General features: G+C 38.2%; 1 protein-coding gene across 1 annotated transcript in view; it reads right to left on the bottom strand.

Moving 5' to 3' along the window:
• The window catches only part of RAB21 (RAB21, member RAS oncogene family), a 31,354-nt gene extending 7,077 nt beyond the window's left edge, over nt 1-24,277 (bottom strand). The window contains exons 1-5 of the mRNA XM_036865792.1: nt 23,840-24,277; nt 10,923-10,982; nt 10,059-10,166; nt 6,768-6,831; nt 420-474 (exon numbers count right to left, since the gene is read on the bottom strand). Of these exons, the coding sequence (XP_036721687.1) occupies nt 420-474; nt 6,768-6,831; nt 10,059-10,166; nt 10,923-10,982; nt 23,840-23,989 (437 nt within the window). The 5' untranslated portion in view covers nt 23,990-24,277. The remainder of the gene's footprint in view (nt 1-419; nt 475-6,767; nt 6,832-10,058; nt 10,167-10,922; nt 10,983-23,839) is intronic.
• Between the last annotated feature and the right edge of the window lie 525 nt (nt 24,278-24,802).

Below are 24,802 nucleotides of genomic sequence, written 5' to 3'. Positions count from 1 at the left end.
GCAATTTTAGTGACTTATTACTAATTAACCCAGGTTTAGTGAAATTAAGATTATATACCATTTGATGTCTCTATATATTGAATCAACTTTTAAATAAGAATAAAACAAGACTTTTATTCTAAGTTAATTTGCAACCCAAATACTTTAGTTTTTGTGACTCACTATTGGGCCATGACAGTTTTCTTTTGCATCATTCTTATACTTTTTACTGAAACCAGAAGGAGAAGTGAAAGTGGAATAACTTTAAATGTCACTAAAAGCCAGAAATTGCCAGTATAAACACGCTTCATTGAATCCACTAGCTCAATCTATATTAAGAGGTTTGAGTAATAACTAAATGGTAAAGTACATTGTGCAAAGAGGAAGACTTCTTACAGAGAGTGACTGAAGGAAGGAAGAGGAGAAGGGATAACACTTACGATTCTGCTTCTTGAATGGAAACATGTCTGTCCTTCTCCAAGTCTATTTTATTACCTAATTTGAAAATGTAAATGCCAGTCTTTAATATTGATTCATTTTTATAATGAAATTAAGCCACTTCTAAATATACAATTGCCATTTTAATCATCTGGAAAAATAATACAAATCCCCACCAGACTTCTAAATGTCCTGAAACTGTAAGGTTTCAGGACATTTGGATATGAGGGTTGATCATGACTGTCAAGGTGAATGCCTCAACCTCCCTCAAATGGCTCAAAGCACATCCCTCCTGAAGCTGCAGCCTCTGTCAGAGAAAATAACTTTTCCAAAGAGATAAGCACTATTTTTGATTTAGGGTATAAATGGGACTAAGATTCACTAGGGAATTCTAAGGATAAACCTACGAGTCTTAGCCAAGTGTAAATGGTCCCCAATCAATAATTATGGTTCATGAAAATATATTAGGCTAGCCTCTTAGATCCTAAGAATATTTTGGTTTTCTGGATGATATGAAGTGGTTAAAGAAAGCATTAAAATATATGGCTTTTGAAGTACTTCACCACTGCAGGGGAAGAAGCTACTGTTTGTTTTAAAAACATGAGACAACTTAGTATATGAACATCATGCAGATTTTAAATTACTGAAAATAAGTTTAGCTCTCCTTAAACAATGGAACCAAACTGAGATTATGCCATAAAGCCACCAGAACAAAAGTGCAGAAACTGCAAAATGCAGATTCCTTATTATATACAGGGTAGAGATTAAGGTAAGTAGGCTGGACAGAGTGCTAAAGGCAACGGAAATAACATACAGGAAAGGGGGAAAATACCCTACGAAAGGACACGTCAAACAAATATTTTCATTTCTTCTATTATGACCTATAGGGGTAAAAAAGGAAACCTTGTAAATAAGGTCATTTTTTCTCAGGACCTTAGAGAGTCTAGAAGACAATTTCAGATAAAGCATTGAAGTAAGCACCCAATGAAAGACGCGATGCTTAGAACTGAGACGTACAAGCCCAGAGGTTCTGTATATGAAGACCTCAAATAATCTGAGCACCTAATTATGCGCAGCTTTAAGCAATGATCTGACACCATAGCCTGAGGTTGAGGAAGGGAAGCGACATACTAAAGCTCAGCAGGTACTAACAAATTCAGTAATAAACTCTTCCTTCTCTGAACAGTTATCAGCCTACCTCAGCAAGAAGACACATATCAGTTCTGATTTCCCGCATTATATTTTATCAATAAAATTCTTAATTTGCTAAATATTACAACCAATATATCCAACAGTCACGAGTGGAATAAATTGTTTTATGCTATGAAGAATGCAAAAAGCACCACCTAGTGGCAGGCAGCTCCAACAAACAGAGGCACAAGATTCTGCCACTGTAAAAAGGTAAAACAGCCTCCTTTTGTTTCAATTAACTAAAACCCTATGAGTTGGTTTGTTAGAGCTTAAGGTCTCTTTTTTCAAAATCCACCATAATTACCAACATCTATTTTTAAAAACTGAGGATAGGGAAAGTAGACAATCACCTTGTTGCCTCAAATGAATATTTGGGGAAAATTATTCAGATACTGCTTTATTATTTAACAGCATTTTGAACTTAACTAAACTTTAATAAAGCCAGTATTTTTTTTTTTTAATCTTTTGGCCACGCCACACGGCTTGTGGGATCTTAGTTCCCCAGCCAGGGACTGAACCCGGGCCACGGCAATGAAAGCGCCAAGTCCTAAACAATGGACTGCCAGGGCGTTCCCTAAAACCAGTTATTATTAAAATAGCTAACTATTTTAATAACATAATTAATATTTTAAACCAAAAAAATCCCTCTACTGAATAACTACTATTTCTTTGAACAATAAGTGCTCATAATGGATTAACAGCGCAGACCAAGTCACAAAACTGCCTGTCAGTGACTGACACCTTTCCAAAGTTCAAGACCTTTTTAGCTATGTTCTTTTAAAAGCAAGAGAGCTAAAGCTTGCGGTTGAGGCTCATATCTGTTTCAATACTACTGTGCAGCCACACTGGGAACTTTCTAATAGGCTTACAACACCTGAAAATAAGAATAACCACCAAAGTAAGCACTTACTTGAAAGTATAGTACAATAAAGGCTAGGGGGGAAAACTGACTGAAGCTCTTGGAGAGGAAAAGGCTATCCTGCTAAGAATACTAAAAATTTTATCTTCTTTAAAAATACCTATTTGAATTAAGAACAAGGAAGGGATACACCCATTGCTAAGGTCAGACAGCCTAATAGCAATAAAGAGCTAGAACTTTATTTTGCTTAGACTGGATGGTGTGTGGCCTAGTGGAAAGAAATTTTTAAATCTGATAAAACTTGTTTTTAAGTCCTGGCTCATTTCAAAACTATAAGATTTGGGGCAAATTACTTAACCCCTTAGTCTCACTTTGTACAAATGTAGCTAATAAACTTTGCAAGGTTGATGTGAAAATAAGATATATGTAAAAAGCCTAGCACACAGGACGTGTTCAATAGAGTATTTTTCAGCCATCACAGTGAATGATCAAATGGAAAATGATCACAGCGAATGGTCAAATGGAAAATCAATACTGTTATGAGAGAATTAAACCCATGATAATTAACACACTTCCTACCACAACCCTGGTTGGCTTCGGAAATCCCTTAACCACCCCTCCCCCAATTTAGTTCGGTTTGCTTCTGTGCTATCACAGCACACCCCCAACCCCTTGATACCATGTATCATAATGTACAATAAAAGCCTGTTTTTCTCTCTCACCCTACATGATAAGCTCTGGGGAGACAAGGACCATACCTATTTTTTAACTTATTCACTACATTATTCTCAAAGCCTGGTACATAGCCAGCAATATATACTATTGGTTAAGTATACGGGCTTGAAGTAGCAGACAGACCTGAATTAAAATCCCAGGTCTATCTCTATATACTATGTAGTCTGGGAAGTATCAAGCTCTCTAAGTCCATTTTCTCATGTGTAAAATGGAAATGGCAACAATGCTTTCTTGCTGTGTTGTCAGGAGGCTTAAATGAAATAAGTGTGTATTCTTAGAATAGTATCTGGCACTCAATAAATGGTAACTATTATTAATAATAAATATTTGTTTAACAAACATACAAATGTTAAGGACAGACTAGAAACAAAATACTCTATTAAACAGAGCAACCACAGCCAAGAGTGCTGATCAATGGATTAACTAAAACTAGAGGGAAAAGTCTCTGCTAGCGAAGTATGGAGTTCTCTCTTCCTGCTTTACACATTATCAGTGATTTAGATAAGGACCTAGAAGGTTCGGCATCTAATTTACACATGAAAAACCTAGTAGATTATATATCAAACATAAACATTCAGAAACATATGACAAGTTGAAATTCCTACACTTAGGTTTAAATAATTTAGTTATGTAGGAAGATGGGGAAAGCCTGACAGAAGAGCAATACTTATAAAAAAGGAATTCTGATTTTTGTTAACCATAATCTATGTAAAAGAGAAACTGAGTTGACATGACTGCTAAAAAGTATATGCAATCTTGGGCAATGCTGGTAGAAGGACAGTAAGAAGATTTTAAAAAAGAGAGAGCTATGGTATACATTGACTCGACAATGTTTGGATTCTAGTATTCATTTCAAGTGTAGGAGACACACTGATACACTGAAATAAACCTAGGAAAAAATAATCAGGATGATGAGGATGTCTGAAAGTTAGCCCAAACAGTTGAAAACCTAGGGAAGATTTTAGGTGAACCATCCAAGTAGGCTTCAAATGTTTGAAGGACTGTCTTGTGTAAAGGGAAAGGAACAAATATTTGTCATATGCCTACTCTATGCAAAGTGTTTTCCAAATCATTATTTAGTCTTCATCACAATCCTACGAGGTAGTATTATTTTGAAGTTAGTTTTAAAACAGGAGAGAAAATAAACACTGAACGTATACAGAATGAAATGAAAATCAAGACATGGAAAAAATAATGCAGATGTCCATCAACAGCAAAAGGAGAAACTGTGTAATATGCATAGAATTAAGTATTAGATAGCAAAGAGAGTAAAATGAACTACAACTATATACAAGAACATAGAGGAATCTTGTAAACATAATGTAAAGCCAAAAAAACAGACAGAAAAGCTCCCATACTATATGATCCTATTTATTTGAAATTCAGAACAAAACCAATCCATGCAGTAAAAAGTCAGGATTATGTCTGGGGGTAGGGGATGGTGAGGGGAAGGCAACTGGGGTAGTGTTGGGATAAGAAAGGAGCACAAAAAAAAAAAAAAGAAAAGAAAAGGGCTTCTAATGTACTGCTGGGGCTTCTAATGTACTGGTTACACAGATATGGTAACTTCATGAAATTTTCCTTTTGTGGTAAATGGGCTCTCAAAATTCGTCCAACTCTGAATTACAAACAGAATTCCATGTCACACTTGCCAATGGAAAAGGGAGAGTGAGAGCTTTTTATACTTTATACCAAACATTAATAAACATTATATAACATGAAGTGAGACGTATCTAACCCTACTTGGAGGCAGTAAGCTACCAGATTCAATATTACTAAACCTTCTTAGAATATGAACATGAAGAATACAAAGTTTAAGTTAATTATCCTAAGTTTATTCACCCAGCTAATTTTTTTTTTTTTTGGCCGTGCTGCGAGGCTTGTGGGATCTTAGATCCCCGTAGCAGAGACTGAACCCGTGCCCCCCTGCAGTGGAAGTGCATAGCACTAACCACTGGACCACCAGGGAATTCCCACCCAGCTAATTTTTTAAATGTTACTTTGTAACCTTGGCCAAGTAACAAGTTCTTGAGGCTTCTTTGACTTTCCTTTTTTCTTTCTTTTTTTTTTTTTAAGATTTTTTAGATGTGGACCATTTTTAAAGCCTTTATTGAATTTGTTACAATATTGCCTCTGTTTTATGTTTTGGTTTTTTGGCCCCAAGGCATGTGGGATCTTAGCTCCCCAACCAGGGATGGAACCCAAACCCGCTGCATTGGAAGGCGAAGTCTTAACCACTGGACTGCCAGGGAAATCCCTTCTTTGACTTTCTTAAGAATATGTTAGCTATGTTTCTTAGAATGTGTTAGTTCCTTCCTCTCTTCTGAGAGATAACCAGAATCCCAAATCATCAAATCTTTAGTCATTCACCTACTGTGACCACTTCCACTCCCAGTAAGTCCGATATACCAGACAGACAAAAGCAGGCCAAACTCACTAATGACTAGCTGCAGCTTTGGTCCCAAACTCCTATGTGGTCTATGACTCCAGTGTTCTTGTTTGAAATATTCCCACCATGTAGCCTAACATCTAGCATCTAGACTAAAAAGCAGGCCAGATTAGCTCCTGTTCCTCTCCCAAAACTTGCACCCTGATCTGGACCTGTAAAGTTTACCAATCTAATGGTGACAAAATGTAAGAAATGTAAACTCAGGTTAAAACAAAAAAATTCTTAAGGCTAAAAGCAGAATTTGCCCACGGTGACTACTCCATTCTATGTCCTCCACTAAAACTACCCTGGTTTCTCCCAAGCCGTTTATCAGTTATATAAAAATGAAGAGAGAAAACAGCCTGAGGCTATTCATAAGGATTAATATCTTAAGCAGAGGAGTCTGAATGACTTCAATTTGAATCCCATCTCTGATAGCTGCATGATATTGAGCAAGTTATTAAGTACGTTATCTCCAGGGCTCAGCTTCCTCTACAAAGCCCTCATAGGGTTGTGAAGATTACATGATATAATGTCCACTGAGTACACAGCACAGTGTCTGGAACACTTTATTGCCCAATAATTAGCTGTTATATCATAGAAATAATACTCTAAAGAAAAAGGAAACCAAAGAGAAATGCCATAAGTCCAACAGTGAGTTCTAGAGTTGTTTCACTTTACCTCTTAAGATATTTCTCCAGTCTAGTATATCATGATCTACTTATACCTTTGGAGTCAAATTTGTTCTTAACTCAAAAATGTGTATAGTTAAATATATAGAACAAGAACACAGCTTAAGTCATTGATTTTAATTATACTGTAAAGCAGTTGATGAACTCTTCTTTTCTAAAATAATCTTAAGATGAAAAACCAAAGGTCAAGTTGAAGCAAGGCTGGGGGACGTGAAGCCCTACATGTTTAGGGCTTCCCACTTGCTCCCCAAAGGCATTCCTTGAAGTATAGATGTCTGAATCTCCTGAAAGATCACTTCCAAATCCTTAATTATACTAAAATATTAAATACTAAAATACCACTCTTCTTTTCTCATGTAACTTTAAAATGAAAATTACTTATTTACTATTCTTTAATAAAGTGTTAAGGAAACAAAGGACATTTTTAAAAAGTAATGATGCTTACCAACTATACATAAACAGATTTCATTTCCCAACATTTTCCGTAATTCTTTGACCCAGTTTTTAACCTGTGTACACAAAAGAATAAATATTAAAACAAATCCTGTAACAATGACTACCATTACAACACCTCAAAACTCAACACTGTCAAAATACCTCAAAATTTTGTCTAACAGTCCATGTATTTAGTTATTACTAGGAATGATTCACTGTAGGATCATTTATATCGCAAACCACACACACAAACATCCAATGGAAAGATTTCTCTCTATATCTACACATAAGAATAAACAGAAGCATCTCTAATTACAAACTTTCATAACTGCCCATAAATCCAAGCAAAGCTGTTCACCAAAGCAAAAGCATGTCAGTTCCAGTTTCTGATAATAGATGCTTATAGAGAATCACTTTGGACTTAAGAAAACATGGGCTTAATTAAAAATCTTTTGTACCCCAACTGGGTCCCAAATAGAGGGCATAGGAGCTTCTGTGTCACACATTTAAAGGAAAAACAAAATGTACATAGGTACCAAAAAGAGTAAAATAAAATTTCATCCTTTGGTGTAGGATAGGTTTCTTCAAGTTCAGCGCTACTGATATTTTGGCTCAGATAGTTCTTTGTTGTGAGGGACTGTCCTGTGCAATGTATGATGCTTATTAGCAGTATCCCTGGCTTCCTACCCACTAGATACCAGTTCCATCCTCCAGGTGTGACAATCAAAGATGTCTCTAGACATTGCTGCCCCCTGGTGGAGAGCCACTGGTGCACAATGACTCCAGTGGCAAACTAATTCTTCACTACGGATGGAGCAGAGCTGCAGGCACGGTTGGGAGTAAACTGAAATTAAGTAATTTTTTTTTTTTTTAAAGTGCTGGGCTTCCTTCCTTCCTTCCTTTCTTTCTTTCCCTCTCTCTCTCTTTTGCTGCGTTGGGTCTCAGTTGTGGCACACAGGCTCTTCATTGCAGTGCGTGGGCTGTCTAGTTGTGGTGCGCGGGCTCCAGAGTGCGCGGGCTCAGTAGTTGCAGCGCTCGGGTTTAGTTGCCCTGTGGCATGTGGGATCTTAGTTCCCTGACCAGGGATTGAACCCACGTCCCCTGCATTAAAAGGTGGATTCTTAACCACTGGACCACCAGCGAAGTCCCTGAAATTAAGTAATCTTTGAACTCATAATTTTAAATATACTGATTATAATAAAACAGGATAAAGAACCAACTTGGGATACCTACTTTCATTTTTGTGTAATGGAATTTAGTACGTATGTAATCAAATGACACAGAACTTATATACCTTCCTAAAAAAAATACACACACATCTACAAATTACAAAAATTACATTAGATATGTGTGGTAAGCATTTACTGTGCATATGTTCCTATGCACAAAGTAACAGTTTCACACGCCTATTCTCTGCAAGAATGCAAAGGAACTGTAGTAAACACAAAATCTTTATAAAAACAAAGGTAATCAACAATTTATAATAGCACTGAACTACACTTTTCTCAGTACAGTCCCATCTTTTTGTTTCATTCACATATATGTATACCATGTTCAGAGAAGCATTTAACTTTCACCCTTAGTTGATTTCATATAAGAAAAATCTGACAGTACTGGTATAAAATGTACATCCTCATCACTTCAAAGGAAACATGCCAGAATCCAATTATGTATTACCCTACTCCCTGTACATATAGTATCACGACCTACTAAATCTAACCAATTTTTTAAAAATTTGTTATTCATCTGCAATCAGATCCCCCTCCACAGGCATCCTACTCATTACCCTCATACACTCTGTGATGAATTAAAGATGGTCACCAATTCTTTGCCAAGAGTCTATTTCCTCTCTCTTTGACTCTGGGCTAGCCTTGTAACTTGCTTTGACCAAGAAAATGTGGCAGAACTAAAGCCATGCCAATTCCAGACTAAAGCCTTAAGAAGGTCAGGCAGCTACACTCTTGGGATCCAGCTGTCACATAAGAAGCTTTGGCTGGAATATGGAATAATGAGAGCATGTGGAGAGAGTACTGGAGAATGAGACACCAAATGGAGTGAGAGGCCATGTGGAGGAAAACCAGGCCCTCCTGGATCCAGGTTCCCACCCAGCCAAACCCCCAGTTCAATGCAGCTGCATGAGTGACTCCACTGACACCACATGGAGCAGAGGACTTGCCCAGTCAACCCTCAAAAAACCACAGGAAATAATAAATCATTGTTTTAAGTCACCAAATTTTGGGGGTTTTGTTATACAGCCAGAGATAACTGGTCACTTTTCAACCTAATAGACTCCACCTTCTTTTAAGCAATAAAATACTTAAACCATTTCTTTTTATGCCAAAAAGGCAGGAAGGGATAACAAACAGCACCCCAAATATATAACTTTTTAAAATATCATTAAATCTGAAAGCTACCTATTGCTTCATTTTTCTACTCCTTGGACTAAGTTTTTCCACATGGCATTAATAATCCAAGGGCTAACTTGTACATCTGCTTCATCAGTTAAATACTAGGAAATAAAATAAAAATAAAACACTAAAAAGGCAAGTAATTTCAACAAGTACAAACCTGTAACTCAAGGCAAGAAAAGTTTCTACCTTGGAAATTACCCCCTTTAGTTAAACATCCTTGACAAAGTTATTCCAAGAAGGGCTTTCAAAGAAAAGGTCAAATAAGTAACTAGTCACAATCCTAATTGTGATGAGAATTCAGAGGTAAGTTTAATGGTCACTCATTTTTGGTCCCAAACAACTATAAAAATTCTTTATTTTTGGTGAATGTTTAAAGAGGGGTTAAAAAAAAAATGGAGGAGCTTTAAAACAAACACTACCTAGATTGTCCTTTTAAAATTTACATTATATCCTCCAGGAAATTTAGTGAGAAGAAAGAGCTTAAACTTGATTTAGTTCTTCGTTTTCCTCCCCACAGTTATGGAACCTGCCCATGCAGCCATATCAAGTTTTCAGGTGGCCAGTGTGTATGTAACCAAAAAAACGTATGTGATTTTTCTTTAATAGGGAGAAAAAGAGCCTCTATATTTTTTTGAAGCTTTACTTCAGATTATTTCCCTTTCCTAATATCTGAGAAAGCCATGTAATAAACTATTAATAAATGATATCCATATTGTTAACATGAATTAAATGCTCCATTAAAAAATATGAGTGGTCATCATTTATGCACAAACTATACTTTACCTTTAAAGCCAAGGCTAATCACATTAGTAAACAAAAGTATGTTAATGCAGACTTGAAAAAAACAGTGTTGTTCTATTAAGTCATCTACCCATAAGTAAACAGAATACCTTCTGAAAAGAATCTTCATCTGTTATATCATAAACTAAAATAGCTCCATTTGAATCTCTGTAGTAAATTGGACCCAATGCATGGAATCTCTCTTGACCTGCTGTATCCTAAATAAAGCAATAAACTCTCATTAGATCAGAAGAAAAAATACATCTGTTATTATAACTACAGTGAACTTTTGTTTAATTGGAAAGTGGGGTATAAAGTTATAGATAACCCCAAAACACTGTTAAAAGAAACAAAACAGGTTACAAATAAAATTTTTAAGTCAAGTTATAATCAATATTTAATGTTTTACTGTTATATAAAGATTACTTCTCCCCTCCCCAACTTTCCTCCTCCTCAGCAATCTTCCCACCCTCACTAAAAAACCATTTCAGTTGCCAAAGGGTCAGAATGGGCCACAATGGCATTATAAGCCAGGAACAGGCCTTGCACTAAATTTAGGTTCTCCCCAGAGAGAGGAGACAAGGAGAAAGAGCATGCACCAGGACCACCTGCCAACAGGTACACTACTGCATTATCCTTGCCATACTCTCCACTGGCCATTCCCTTGGAGGATTAGAATATGGAGATGGGGGAAAAAAGGCCAGGCAGGCTGTCCACCCCTTTCTCTGACATGGAATCCCTCTGAGTTGACCCTTCTCCAGCTGAAAAGTTATGATAGAACTATTCATGTATACAATTGTATGCAAGATAAGATTCTTAGCCAGATTTTAGAAAAAAATGTTTATTTAAAAAAGGTTTTGGCTAAACTTCAGTTAACTAAAATAAATCCAGAAATTCTTGAGCCAATTAGTTATGAGAGAACCAGGAATAGGTACTCTAGGCCTTCACTCATACAGTTGAAACGGTTAACTTACCCATATAGCAAGATTTACTCTTTTCCCACCAATATTTAACTTCTTTGTTAAGAATGATGCCTAAGAAAAGAGAGATATACATTAAACAATGTTTCACATAAAATAACATTTTTTATTCTCAAAACTACAGATGAATGAATCATATCAATATGAAATAAGTTATCTGGGAGAAAAAGTAATCACTGAGTTTTTATTAATGATTAAACATTATTTCCACTGAAGACAGAACATTATTTTTACTCTGATCTAAGAAAAAGATATTTTGATTTATGAATACAAGTTATGAAAAGTACAAAAAAATGGGTAAATATGTTTTCTTAGTTTTTTCCTCATTACAGCATTTTCTTCGCATTTAATTTGATGCCACCTAGCTACTCATTACAGAAAGCGTCTAAGAGACTTCTAAGATGAAATAACAGAAATGTTTACTGATAGTTAACTGTATGAATACCATTATTATTGGAAATTTTTCTGCAATTATTTCATAATTCAATTAAACTATATCTAATAATTGCCCTAGGTACTGATGCCACAGAAATGAAAGGAAATGGTTCCAGCTTTCAAGGAGCTTATAGTCCACTGCAGAAATTAAAATATAAAGAGAATTAAAATACCATGTGATAATCGCTAAAATGGACCGTCTTGCCAAGTATACTATAAGGAAAATGCTGAGGAAGGAAGTGTAAAGCCTGCTTGGATAAGTCACAGAAGGCTTCAGAAAGAAGGTAATGATCTCCCCTTTAGGAGTAGTAGGGGTTTTTCCTGACAGATGGGTGAAGCCACCAAAGCCTGAAACACATAACTCCCCACCCTATGGGAAACTCCAAGTTGGTCTGGTGGATGCTAGAGATGAGATTACAAAGATAAGCAAAGGTTGAATTAATCGAAAAAAAAGTCCTGACTCTATATCTAAGCCTATGGACTTTACCTTGTGGGTCTCAATAAAATGTGTTCCAAGACACTAGACAAGTTTTTTGTTTTTTAATGTATACCACTGTCAGGTATATTTGGGGACTGCTGTATATTGCTCTATATCCCCTCTGTGCATTCACAGTACCCACTAGCACACTAAAATTCTGCCAAAAGGAAGGCTGACTAACTGCATTTATACAAGCATTTCCCAAACTCATTTGACTTCTTTTTCCCTAAAGAAACACCTAACTCATCCAAAGAGTGTTAGGAAATAATACTGTTGACAATGGATAATCAATGAAGGGTTTCTAAGCAGTGAGGACATATAAGATCTATTTTTAAGAGAATGACTATGATAGGAAGAAAGAACAGGACTAGACCTGGAAGACAGGAGTCTATTTTAAAGTTGGAAAGAAAAACAGAAAGGGCCTGAACTAAGTGCATGAGGATAGAAAAGAGAGAACCGAATCAAGTAATTGAAGAGGGAATATAATCAGAAACCAGAGCCAGTTGACATGTTTAAAAAAGGAACAAAGAGCCAACTTCAAAGCTATGCAGAGACAGCCACATTTAAGTGTATATATATAGAAGAAAGTGCAGAGATGGAAAGTAAAACAGATAAAAGGCTAGGATGGTGAAATTATTACTGAAGGAGAAGGAACCTAGATTTCAGGAAGGACTTTCTGCTGTATGTATACCAAGGAAAATTAAAACTAAGAAAAGGCCACTAGATTTAGTGATTAACTAAGGAATCTACAGAGACACAAATGGCAGAACTGAGATCAAATCCAGGAATGTCTGCCTTCAGAGCCCAAGCTACACTCAAAATATTTTATTAAATAAAACACAGGTTAGGGACCTTCCCTGGTGGCGCAGTGGTTAAGAATCCGCCTGCTAATGCAGGGGCACGGGTTCGAGCCCCGGTCCGGGATGATCCCACATGCCGCGGAGCAACTAAGCCCGTGCACCACAGCTACTGAGCCTGTGCTCTAGGCCCGCGAGCCACAACTACTGAAGCCCACGCGCCTAGAGCCCGTGCTCCACAACAAGAGAAGCCACCCAATGAGAAGGCCACGCACCGCAACGAAGAGTAGCCCCCGCTCACGGCAATTAGAGAAAGCCCGCGTACAATGAAGACCCAACGCAGCCAAAAAAAAATAAAATAAATAGAATAAATACATTTATTTAAAAAAAAAAAAAAAACACAGGTTATATAGAAAAGGGTATAAAATAAATTCAATGGCAAAACGACAAAGAAATAACTTAGAATATGAGAAGACCAAATACATGTTATGACAATAAATATGAATAAAGGACTATTTCCCACTCATAGCATAAGGGGGAAGAATATCAACTTTGAAGCAGAACTTTGGATTTGAATCTCGGCTTTGCCACTTATTAGCTGTATAATTTATTTGAACTCAACTATTTGTTCTGTTTCAATATCAATGTTATATAAAGAAACTCAAAACCTGACTCCTATCCTAATATTTAATAGGTAAGTAAACTTAAATGCCTCCCTCTCTTCTTTCAAACGTATTTAAAGTTAAACTGATCCTCCCTCCAAAATCGGCTTTCCATTCCAACATTAGTATTTTGATCACATTCTCCAAGTCACTGAGGTTTAGAATCTTAGGAATATCATCACTGAATATTCTTCCTCCCCTGTCATCCCATATTTTAAAAAAACCTACCAAGCCTTGTCTTTATATTTCCTCTGGAGTTCTATGACCACCAGTCTCATATTATGTCATAATATAAATACCTTTGGTCTCACCTCACACTCTGGTTCTCTGGTCTACATGCTAAATTATCCTCCCAAAGCCTCCATGATTAAAAACAAACAAAGAAACCATTATCATATCCATAGCTGAGCTCTCTAATAAGTTACCATTTTTAATAAGTATGCTTGCACTACATCCCTGCTGGCAGCTAATACCATAATAGCCTTTTTGTCATGAGTTTTGTGGGGATTTCTCAGCAGACGGGAGTGAATTATAGCTGATAAAGCTCCATCATTTCCTTTCTACTATTCCCTCTGAAACTTACCATCACTCTCCCATGGTAAGTTCAGAGACAGTGTTAAGTCTCTCCTAAGGAACTATGGATGTATAAAACAATTTTATGGAAAGAGTGCTCATTACAGTGACGATTATTAAAAAAGAAAAAAAAAGAAAGAGAAAAGGAAAGAAGAAGAAAAAGAAAAGAAATAACCTAAGTGTCCATCAATAGGCTATTTTTTAAAAATATACAAATATAGTCCATCCATACAGTGAGATACTACGCAGTCATTTCCACCACTATTGCTAATACTAGCTAACAGTTATTTGAATGTTTACCTTCCACCAAGTACTGTGCTATGCACTCTTTACAAAATCATTCATAAGCTTCTCCTTTATAAAAGTCAGGGAGCCCTAATCTACAAATAAAAGTCTCAAAGCCTATCTTTGTATCCAAGGACCTCCACCATTTGTCCACATCTATCTTCCCAAGAAAGCTTCCAGTATTTCTCTACTTACTTGGAAACTCATATAGTCTATATTATACATTCCCTCCAATTCTGTTTGTTCATAAAATTCCTCTCTAATTTGGGCCTATTCTTTCTCTATCTGGATCTCACCTATCAAGACCAGTTCATGACCTACACTCTTCTTCCTTGAATTTTTAAGCTTTCTCATACCACCCAGACAACCCACAGTGAATTTCTCTATGCAGGAGAACTTTAGGGAACCTAATCTTGTAATATACAGCATATACCACCTTGTATTTTAAGTTAACTTTTCATGGGTATAAGTCTTCTGTTAACTAGAGTACATATTTTTATTTATTTAACACTTTCACAGTGCTTATAATGAAATGGGCAGTGTTCTAAAAGCTGTTCCATATTAATTTACTTCTCCTAACACTCTGTGATTAGATATAATTATTATCCAAATATTACAGATGTGAAAACAGAGACAAAGGAATGGTAAGTATATTGTCCAAGGTCACACAGCAAGGGACAGAGTAGGATTTGAAATGAAGGCAGTCTGGCTCCAGACATGACTCATAACCACTATGCTATGGTACCTCCCAGAATGAGATGTGAGCTAACACTTCTTCTCTAACAGAGGGGGCAGGGGGAACCATAGTGCTGCCCGCAGCGGACTTGCAAATGTTGTTACTGTAGATAAATATATCCACGATGTGACTGGTATAACTCAATTTACATAAAAGATGTGTTCCTAAAAGTTTCCTTATAAACCAAATTATTTTAACTCAAATATCTGATGCATTAGTAAAGCACATTACCACAGGGTCCCCACTGTATCTTTTTTTTCCTTCATAAAGAAACTTAAGTCCCACTCTATGAAAAGAGTCCTTCTGTAATACAAATCATCTCATTTTACATACACCCTAAGTTTTTAATATTTTATAAATATTTTCTTAAAGAACAAACATCTGTTTTAAAAACAAAAACAATTATATTTGAGAATAAAGCTGCAAGATTTTATGTAACATCAAGACAGCAGCAAACGATCAAATGGTTGAAATCTGTTTTGGTCTTTTTTTCCTACTACCTCTACGACGCATACTTAATTTGGCCAGACTACTGAGATACCATTCATGGTTATATAATACTTACTCTGGGGCAGAGGTTCTTAATTCTGTTACATGGTAGTAAGAGTGGGAGGGAGGCATGATCATAGACTTCTTTGAGAATCTGATGAAAGCTATGAACCCACTCACTCTCAAGAAAACTGCTCATATGCACATATAAAATTTTTTTTCACACACTTTCCCAAGGGATTTCTAAATCCCTGGCAATATCTCCGTGAAGAACCCCATCTAGAAAGAGCAGGGGAGAGTGGCATAAACGTCAATTCAAAGGTTCTAGGAATATGGGAAGGAAAAAAAAATAGGACATACTATGTGCCACCATGCTTTGGCTTTCTCATTTATTCTTTGTAACAACCCTGTGAAGTAGGTAATTAGCCCTATTTACAGTTGTGAACCTGAGATTTAAAGAAATACAGTGACTCACCCAAGGTCAGCCAACTCAGTCAGGTACTGCAGTCAGGTACTGCAGTGGGTGGACGCCTGTCTGACTCCACAGTGCTTTTTCCATTGCACAAAGCTGCCTATTCCAGAACATTCACACATTCTTAACTTGGCACTCCTCCACTTGGACACTAAGTGTTCCTGGACACCAACTCAACTCCCAAAATATTCTCAGGGTAGGCACAAAGTAATGAGGATCAAAGTAATGGTACATTTCCCACCTTACTCCTCCAAACCTGGAGTTACAGCACCACTATTTCTTTTAATTCCAATGATTTCATCTTCCAAACTTTAGGGGTACTGACAGACTTAACAATCTCATTAGACATCTGTCATCTGCACCTGATGCTTATTTACCCAACATCTTATCTGAAATCATAATGGATATGTTTTTAATCGCTATTAAAAAAATAAGATTATAGGAGAGATAAAATAAGAACAAAGTACATTTGCCAAATGAAAGTCTTTTCATAACTTGTTTCATTAATGTTTTAATGTTTTTTTGTCTGTTTTTGTTAGCCAGATCACTTGTTCTTGCTAATCACTGGCAAAGCAAAATACCTAATGCAGCACAGTAACTGACTGTGGACAAATACTTTCCTGTCTTTATCTAAGTTCAATAGACTTTCATTAATAATATGTGTGTATAACTCTTAGAGGAAAACATAGGAAGAACACTCTTTGACATAAATCACAGCAAGATCTTTTTTGATCCACCTCCTAGAGTAATGGAAATAAAAACAAAAATAAACAAATGGGACCTAATGAAACTTCAAAGCTTTTGCACAGCAAAGGAAACCATAAACAAGACAAAAAGACAACCCTCAGAATGGGAGAAAATATTTGCAAAGAAATCAACGGACAAAGGATTAATCTCCAAAATATATAAACAGCTCATGCAGCTCAATATTAAAGAAACAAACAACCCAATCCAAAAATGGGCAAAAGACCTAAATAGACATTTCTCCAAAGAAGACATAGAGATGGCCAAGAAGCACATGAAAAGCTGCTCAACATCACTAATTATTAGAGAAATGCAAATCAAAACTACAATGAGGTATCACCTCACACCACTTAGAATGGGCATCATCAGAAAATCTACAAACAACAAATGCTGGAGAGGGTGTGGAGAAAAGGGAACCCTCTTGCACTGCTGGTGGGAATGTAAACTGATACAACCACTATGGAGAACAGTATGGAAGTTCCTTAAAAAACTAAAAATAGAACTACCATACGACCCAGCAATCCCACTACTGGGCATATACCCTGAGAAAACCATACAAAAAGACACATGCACCCCAATGTTCATTGCAGCACTATTTACAATAGGCAGGTCCTGGAAGCAACCTAAATGCCCATCGACAGACGAATGGATAAAGAAGATGTGGTACATATATACAATGGAATATTACTCAGCCATAAAAAGGAATGAAACTGAGTCATTTGTTGAGACATGGATGGATCTAGAGACTGTCATACAGAGTGAAGTAAGTCAGAAAGAGAAAAACAAATATCGTATATTAACACATGTATGTGGAACCTAGAAAAGTGGTACAGATGAGCCGGTGTGCAGGACAAAAGTTGAGACACAGATGTAGGTAACAGACGTATGGACACCAAGGGGGGAAAACCGCGGTGGGGTGGGGATGGTGGTGTGCTGAATTGGGTGATTGGGATTGACATGTATACACTGATGTGTATAAAATTGATGACTAATAAGAACCTGCAGTATTAAAAAAATAAATAAAATAATATGTGTGTATATACTTAAACAGTTATATTATTTTTACTACAGTTACTAACACTGTTTCAGGCTTAAGTATTTAAAGTATCTATTGGGAGTTCCCTGGCGGTCCAGTGGTTAGAACTCGGCGCTTTCCCTGCCGTGGCCCGGCTTCAATCCCTGGTTGGGGAACTAAGATCCCTCAAGCAGGAAAAAAAAAAAAAAGCATCTATTAACTACTTTCAACTTAAGACATGGACATGAAAGGATTCAGCAAGATAATTCATAAAATTAGTCCTCTGTAGTAAGGCAATAAAAATTAGCTGACAAAAAACTAAGATGAATTGCTACAATGGCAAAATCACATTACAATATATAAATGTAACAAATTAACATATTGTACACCTTAAGTTTATACAATGTTATACTTCAAATATATTTTAATTAAAAAAAAGAAAGAAAGAAAACTAAGCTGGGTGCTTGAATACTTCATTTCTTGTCCTTTGTTTCTAAAAAGAGATATTATAATCAGTTTAGAGTCCAAGTAAATACTTTGAAAAGGAGAGTCAAAAAGTCACTTCTAAGGACTAGCTCAAAACACAAAGCAGAAAACAGCAGTCAGATATGGAATATTTATATATTAGGAGTTCAAAGCCATAATTCAGAAAAACTCTTCTTAAAAAAAAAAAATCATCCACCCTTCTATAGCCCACATACTCAAGTAAAGTACTAAGGGAAAAGGGAAAGATTTCAACTACTGTATTTTATAAAGATATTGTAAACAGACTGGCTGAATCAACAATAAAGTGTCTTCAAGAACTACTTAGAAGATACTTCAGACATTCAAAACATTAATCTTACAAATAAGGAGATTAAGATTCCTAGACCAGGGGACTGTGACACCAAGTATAAAACCAACTGCTAGAACCTGAATGCCAAGTGTTTCTCTGGAGGTTAAGGTGTATGGAAGAAAAAAAAAGTAGTTGACCTAGCTTAAGAAAAAACGGTACACCATTACTATATGTGGGACCTCAGAAATCTAATCCAAGTCTCAGTTTCCTCATTTGCCAAACTGTTAGCATACTATCTGTATTCCCAGCCAACTTTACAGCACTGCTTTGCTAATCAAATGACAGGCACCTACCCTAGACTTCAGGAGGCAGATAGGTGGAACTCCAGTTAGAATTCTAAAAGGGAAGATGACTTATGGTTCTGATTATAAAGAATGTTACTTTTACACAGGAGACTAGTTGAAAGTGATAGAAGACATTTAAATTAGAGTGCATAATCTTACAATAAGGGGAAAAAGAGGATTCAGCTAAAGAAAAGGAAGTGATCACCCAGGAGCACAAATATAGAGAGATAAACCAAAGACAATCAAAATGGCACAAGCATTTAAGAATAAAGAAGAAAACTAACAGCTGGTTAAAGTACCTTACTCATCTTTTTTTTTTTTTTTTTTTAATTTATGGCTGTGCTGGGTCCTCCTTTCCGTGCGAGGGCTTTCTCTAGCTGCGGCAAGCAGGGACCACTCTTCATCGCGGTGCGCGGGCCTCTCACTATCGTGGCCTCTCTTGTTGCGGAGCACAGGCTCCAGACGCACAGGCTCAGTAATTGTGGCTCACGGGCCCAGTTGCTCCCCGGCACGTGGGATCCTCCCAGACCAGGGCTCGAACCCGTGTCCCCTGCATTATTAGCAGGCAGACTCTCAACCACTGCGCCACCAGGGAAGCCCCCTTACTCATCTTTATATTCCCCCGTTGGCACAATGTTTGACATGTAACAGGTATGAAATAAATTCTTGAATTTGACTGCTTAGGTTCAGCAGCTAATTCCAGAGAAAAAGCAGTAAGCCCCTCACTCCAACTGTCTTTCTTGTCTCTGTCAAGTTTAACATAACCCCAAACCAATGAGAAAATCACGTAAGAAAGCTTTGAGGACTCTATACAAGATCAAGTTTTCTTTGTAAGCAAGGCAAAGGATCTTGAGTTCTCGGAGAGCTCACCTACAACATTACTTCATAATTATCAGTAACCTAGGAGGAGGTCTGCAAAAAGGGAGCAGTACTAAAACACCAAAGCATAGCAAATGTCACAATTTTCAAAAAAGAAGTGACTTTCCATAAATGTCAATGCCAGACAAAACTCTAGCATGGATAACAAACAAGTACATATGTATGCATAAAAATATAAAATGTAGCAGTCCCTCAGACCACATGCATTCTCAAAATAATTCATGTCAAATTAACCCCATTACCTTTTTGACTGGGTTACTATGAAAGAAACCAACACAAATTAAGCACCAACTATTCATCCAACAGCAGACATTCCTTAAACAAACACTGTGCCAGGAGGTTTAAATACTATGGCTCTCTAATCCACATAAAAATCCTATGAGTGAGAGTCTCCCATTTCATGGATAAAGAGCCAGCTACAAACAGTAAAATAATCTGCCAAAATCATGACGGCTAAAAAGCAGGAGCCAAAAATTCAAACTAACTTCAAAGTCCTGTCCCTTTTTACTACATCATATGGCCTCCTAATGCAGAAAAAACAATGTATCTTGTTCTTCTGCAAGCATTTGACAAAGTAGCTCATGATATCCCCTATGGGCAAGACTGATGTAGCTAGGGCAAAAAAAGTTAGGAGATTTGTAACGCTGGAGTAGCCATTTTCATTAGAGGCTTCTTGTCCACTAGGTAGTAGCCCACAGCAGTCAGTCTTGTTTCCTGTTTCCATTACCATTAATATGTGTAACACTCCATTCATAACTGTTTCTCAGTCAAGAGGAAAGAGGACTGTGGCCTGTGTGTGGTCTGGAAAAAGCCCCACCCTAAGATTCTGCATATTTAAAGAGAAATATACCTCTGGTCACGTGTCACTGGACTATAGTGAGACTTGCGAAGAGCTTTGTACTTGGCCCTCTCTCTCCCCTTTCTTTCAGAGTCTGTTAATGACTGATGAGAACACTGAAGACATTCTTACCAAATCCTCAGGTGACAAAGTTAAAATGAGTAGCTAATGCAGCAGTAGAGACCATGCCTTATTTTTCTTTGCATGTCCAGGACCCAACCTAGTGGCTGACCCACAGGAGCTCCATCAATGTTTCTTGAATTACAAAATCAAAATTCAAAAGGATATTAACAGACACTAACCACTGGAGTAAGTTTATCAAAGCCAACTTTAATGGATCAAATTCATTAGTGAAAAAAAGATTTAACTACAAAATCAAAGGAAAATGAACAAATGTAAAGTCTCTTTCTTCTTTCCTCCCTCCCTCCCTCCCTCCGTCTCTTTTTTTCAGCAAATAAGTCTAAGACAGCAGGCCCAATATTAATCAATGGGACAGCTGCCCAAAAGCTCAAATAATCTTTTCTGTAATACTTCAGTATTAGAAAAGGATTCTCCACAGGGGAGGTGATAGCCTGCACTTCTTTGCACAGTTCAAACCACACTTGGAATCATTTCTACAGCTCAAGGCATCATATTTTAAGAAAAGTGAACAATGATTAGTGAGTGTCTAGAAGAGATGTCAAAATAGTGATATGATTTAGAACAATGTTATAGGAGATCCACTAAAAGGAACCAGAGCTGTTTACCCAAAAGAAGACAAGACTCAACGTAATAGCCATCTTCAACTATCAGAAGGGACGCCATGTGTGACTAAGATTCAGAGAGCAGGGAAAGAGATTTTGTCTCTAGACACAGAAAAATGAATTGGAAAGTAGACCTGTCCAAAAATGAAATGTGCCACCTCAGGACATAGAGTTTTCCACCTTCTATAACAGTTCATCTCACCTCCAAGATGTTCAGACTAAAGTAGACAATCACTTGACTGAAATATTAAACAAAAGACTGAATTAGTGAACCATAAATTATCTTGGGTTCCTCTCAGTCTTTAAAATAGGAATGCATGAGAGTGTACTTTGCAAAGCATAAAATATTTTACAAAGATAGGTAGTAGGTAGTTCCGTCGACAAGAAAAAAGGGAAACTCTTCCCCTCATATCTTATGATGCATTAGCTCCTCTCCATCTGGAAATGAAAGGCATACAAGACTGTGTCTTATAGGTCTCATGGAAGTCAAATTTCTCTGAAAACATTATTTAAAAAGATGAAATGAACTGATATCTAAGAGAAGGAGATTGAATATAATGCTGTCTCCATACACTGGTACGCAGCAAAATCCTCAATTCTGGAACATAATCCAGATATCGTTTGTGATGACAGTTACATGCTATGCTTTTGATACTAGAGATCTACCATAACTTCATTCTCTCCTATGTATCAGTAGATTTCAGTGGTTTCCTCTCAGATATTTAAAATCTTTAGCCAGCTTTTAGCTTCGAGGATGTTTCTGGAATGTATAATGAAAGTGTAATTTTTAGGTTGAAGGGTTAAATTATCTTTAAAAAAATTAAGAGCTCAATTACAATGGTCTTCTCTTTCCTCTAAGGTCTGTAGCACAAAAGAAATCACTAAGGGGTGGTTTACCAATATCCAGAGATAGTGTGACTTATTGCTCAAAATCTGAAGTCATAACTAGATTCAAATTTCAGCTTGGGCACCAAGACTTCTGGCAGTAAGATAACCAGGAAATTACTCAACTCAACCATGCCTGTTTCATCACCTGTAAAATGAGGCTAATAAAACTATCCACCTCAAAGGCTGTCATAGGAACTAAAAGACAGACGAAAAGTAAAATACTCAGTAAGAACTCACTAAATGTTAGCTATTGTTATTACTTTACCTAAATGAATTTCTAAATTTCCAACTGAGCATAGGTATTTACCCTAAGAATTTCCTTGATCTCACTAATAACACTCAACTGTAATTATCAAAATCGTGTTGTGACCTAGTATAAGACTGTAGGGGAAAAATGCACGTTCCTGACATTCACCTTTTCAGATAGTATGCTTTATATAGGAGTAAAAACAGAGGTGTAAAAATAGAACATGGAATCAGAACCAGAGCATCTTTGTAAATTCTAGACTCAGTGGTTTAATAATAGCATCAAACATCAAATGTCACAACAATTAGGAGACTGTGCATTCTATTAAATAGTGTCCATGTACTTACACACTACACAATCACTAATTAAGATCTATTGTGCAATTTGGGGTAATAATAATAAAGATGGAGAGCTTACACTGGACCAGCTCCTAAGTGCTTTTATGTATACTTGTCCTGACAACCCAATGAACTAGATACTATTATTATGGCCATTTTAACAGATGAAGAAACTTAGGCACAGACAGGTTAATTAACTTGTCCAAGATCACACAGCTAGTTTAAACGGATGGAGGTGTGATATGAACCTAGACAATCAGGCTCAAAAATTCATTAGACTTGACTGCCTCTGACTGAATTGATCAAGGCAGATTCGCTGGATATTCTTCTTCTAATACGTGAAAACTGATTTCTTTGGAAGCGGGGGAGACTCCAACGACCTCAAAGGCCTGACTTCACGCCCAATTAATGATTACATTTTAACACTTTTCTGACTAACAATCACGTTATCTGCAGATGAAAGCCGGCCCTACATTACAAGCAAAGAAAATAAATAGCAGCAGCAGCTAAGCTGTTAGTTTGAGGACCAACTGTTGGCCAGTATTCACATGACGTTTCCATGTGAATATGGGTCGACCCACATCGCCGAATATGTGACCCACAGGTCAGACCCACGCAGCCAGCAATGGAACTGCGTAACCCACTCGGGCAAGCGGTCATTTCAAAAACCCTCCGGAGAGGGATGTCTTGCCAATCAGCACGTTACTCGAAGACAGGACAAAATGGAACTTGCACAAACACTTAGTCATCAGTAAGCGCTGAAGTTACAAATCACCTAGTTAGCAAAATCAAACCCGCAGCTAAATTCCTAATTCCGAAAGAAAGAAAAAGGGCTGACGCTGGCTTGACCATAGGGTGAAGGCACCTAGGGCCCAAGCGGAAGCAAATCAAAGGGGAAACACTAGCCCACCGATGGAGATTCCATGACACGCGCAGCCACACTGGGGACTTTTCAGGGCCCTTCCACTCCCCTCCCAACAGCCTGTCCTTACGTGTCCAGGCTGCCCCGACAACTCGTGTTCCCAGGGCGAATTCGGAAAGGCAAACCGAACGCGGAGGTGACAGGCCTGAGATCTGAGAGCCCAGACCCAGACGACGGTGGCAGCAAAGTCCTCAGAGCCCCGGAGGAGTAGGGGCCCCGAGGCGCCACCTCCCGCTCCCCGGGGCCCGCACCTGCAGAGTGGTGATGTGCTTGTCGTTGAACTTGTTCTCGCAGTAGCGCAGCACCAGCGACGTCTTTCCCACGCAGCCTTCCCCCAGCAGCACCACCTTGAACGAGTAGGCTCGCCCGGCCGCCGCCCCGCCGCCGCCGGCCGCAGCCATCCCGTCGCGTCCTCGCCGCCGGAGCCCTAGAGCCGCGCCGAGCTCTCCACAGCCGCCGCAGCGCCTTCACAGCCGCAGCCCGAGCAGCACCCCCGCACCGGAGCTGCTAACCCCGGGCGCCGTCTCCACTCCCGCCTCCGGGCGAGGCCTGGAAAGGCCGAGGGAAAGTCCGAGAATGAAGGGCCCCAGCCACCACGTCAGGCACCCGAGGAAAGGCGAACAGCGTTCCCTCTCCGCCTCCCTCTAATGGCGTCTCCTTCCTCCTACGTCACACTTCGGGTCACATGACCGCCGCGGCCCCTGGGACTCGGCCCAGGAGAACGTGCCTGGACGTGGGCGGGGCTTCTGCGCCTCCTCCCGGGGGCGAGCTGGACGCGAGGGGAGCTTGTCTGGGCAGTCTCCCGCGGAGCTAGGCCGTCTGCGGGCCACCACCACGCTGCAGTTGGTGGGAACCTGCGGGAATAAGGAATGAATAATTAGAGGCAAACCCAGCTCAGGTGGAATATTGAAGTGCAGAATGTTCTCGTTCTTGCCCAGGGGATGTCCACAAGGCTAATGACCTCTCCCATCCGCGGTCCCCGTAAACCAAACCTGCCAAGGTGTCCTTCAGTATCTTGACAGTGTTTCTCTGGGGGATCCCAAATCCTAGCTATTGAACTTCTTTCAGTTTCCCAGACCACCTGGACTCCTCCTCATCTTTCAGGTCTCAGCTTAAACAGGAAAGGCTTCCCTGACCACCCATCCTTCTCCCTCTGTCCTTCCATCACTCTCCCCACCCAAGTTAGGTATTTCATAACACTGGTATACCTTGTC

The sequence above is a fragment of the Balaenoptera musculus genome, chromosome 10 (genome assembly GCF_009873245.2).
Source record: "Balaenoptera musculus isolate JJ_BM4_2016_0621 chromosome 10, mBalMus1.pri.v3, whole genome shotgun sequence".
NCBI lineage: Eukaryota > Metazoa > Chordata > Mammalia > Artiodactyla > Balaenopteridae > Balaenoptera > Balaenoptera musculus.
Note: the sequence above shows the minus strand (reverse complement) of the source record. Positions and strands in the feature narration are given on the sequence as shown.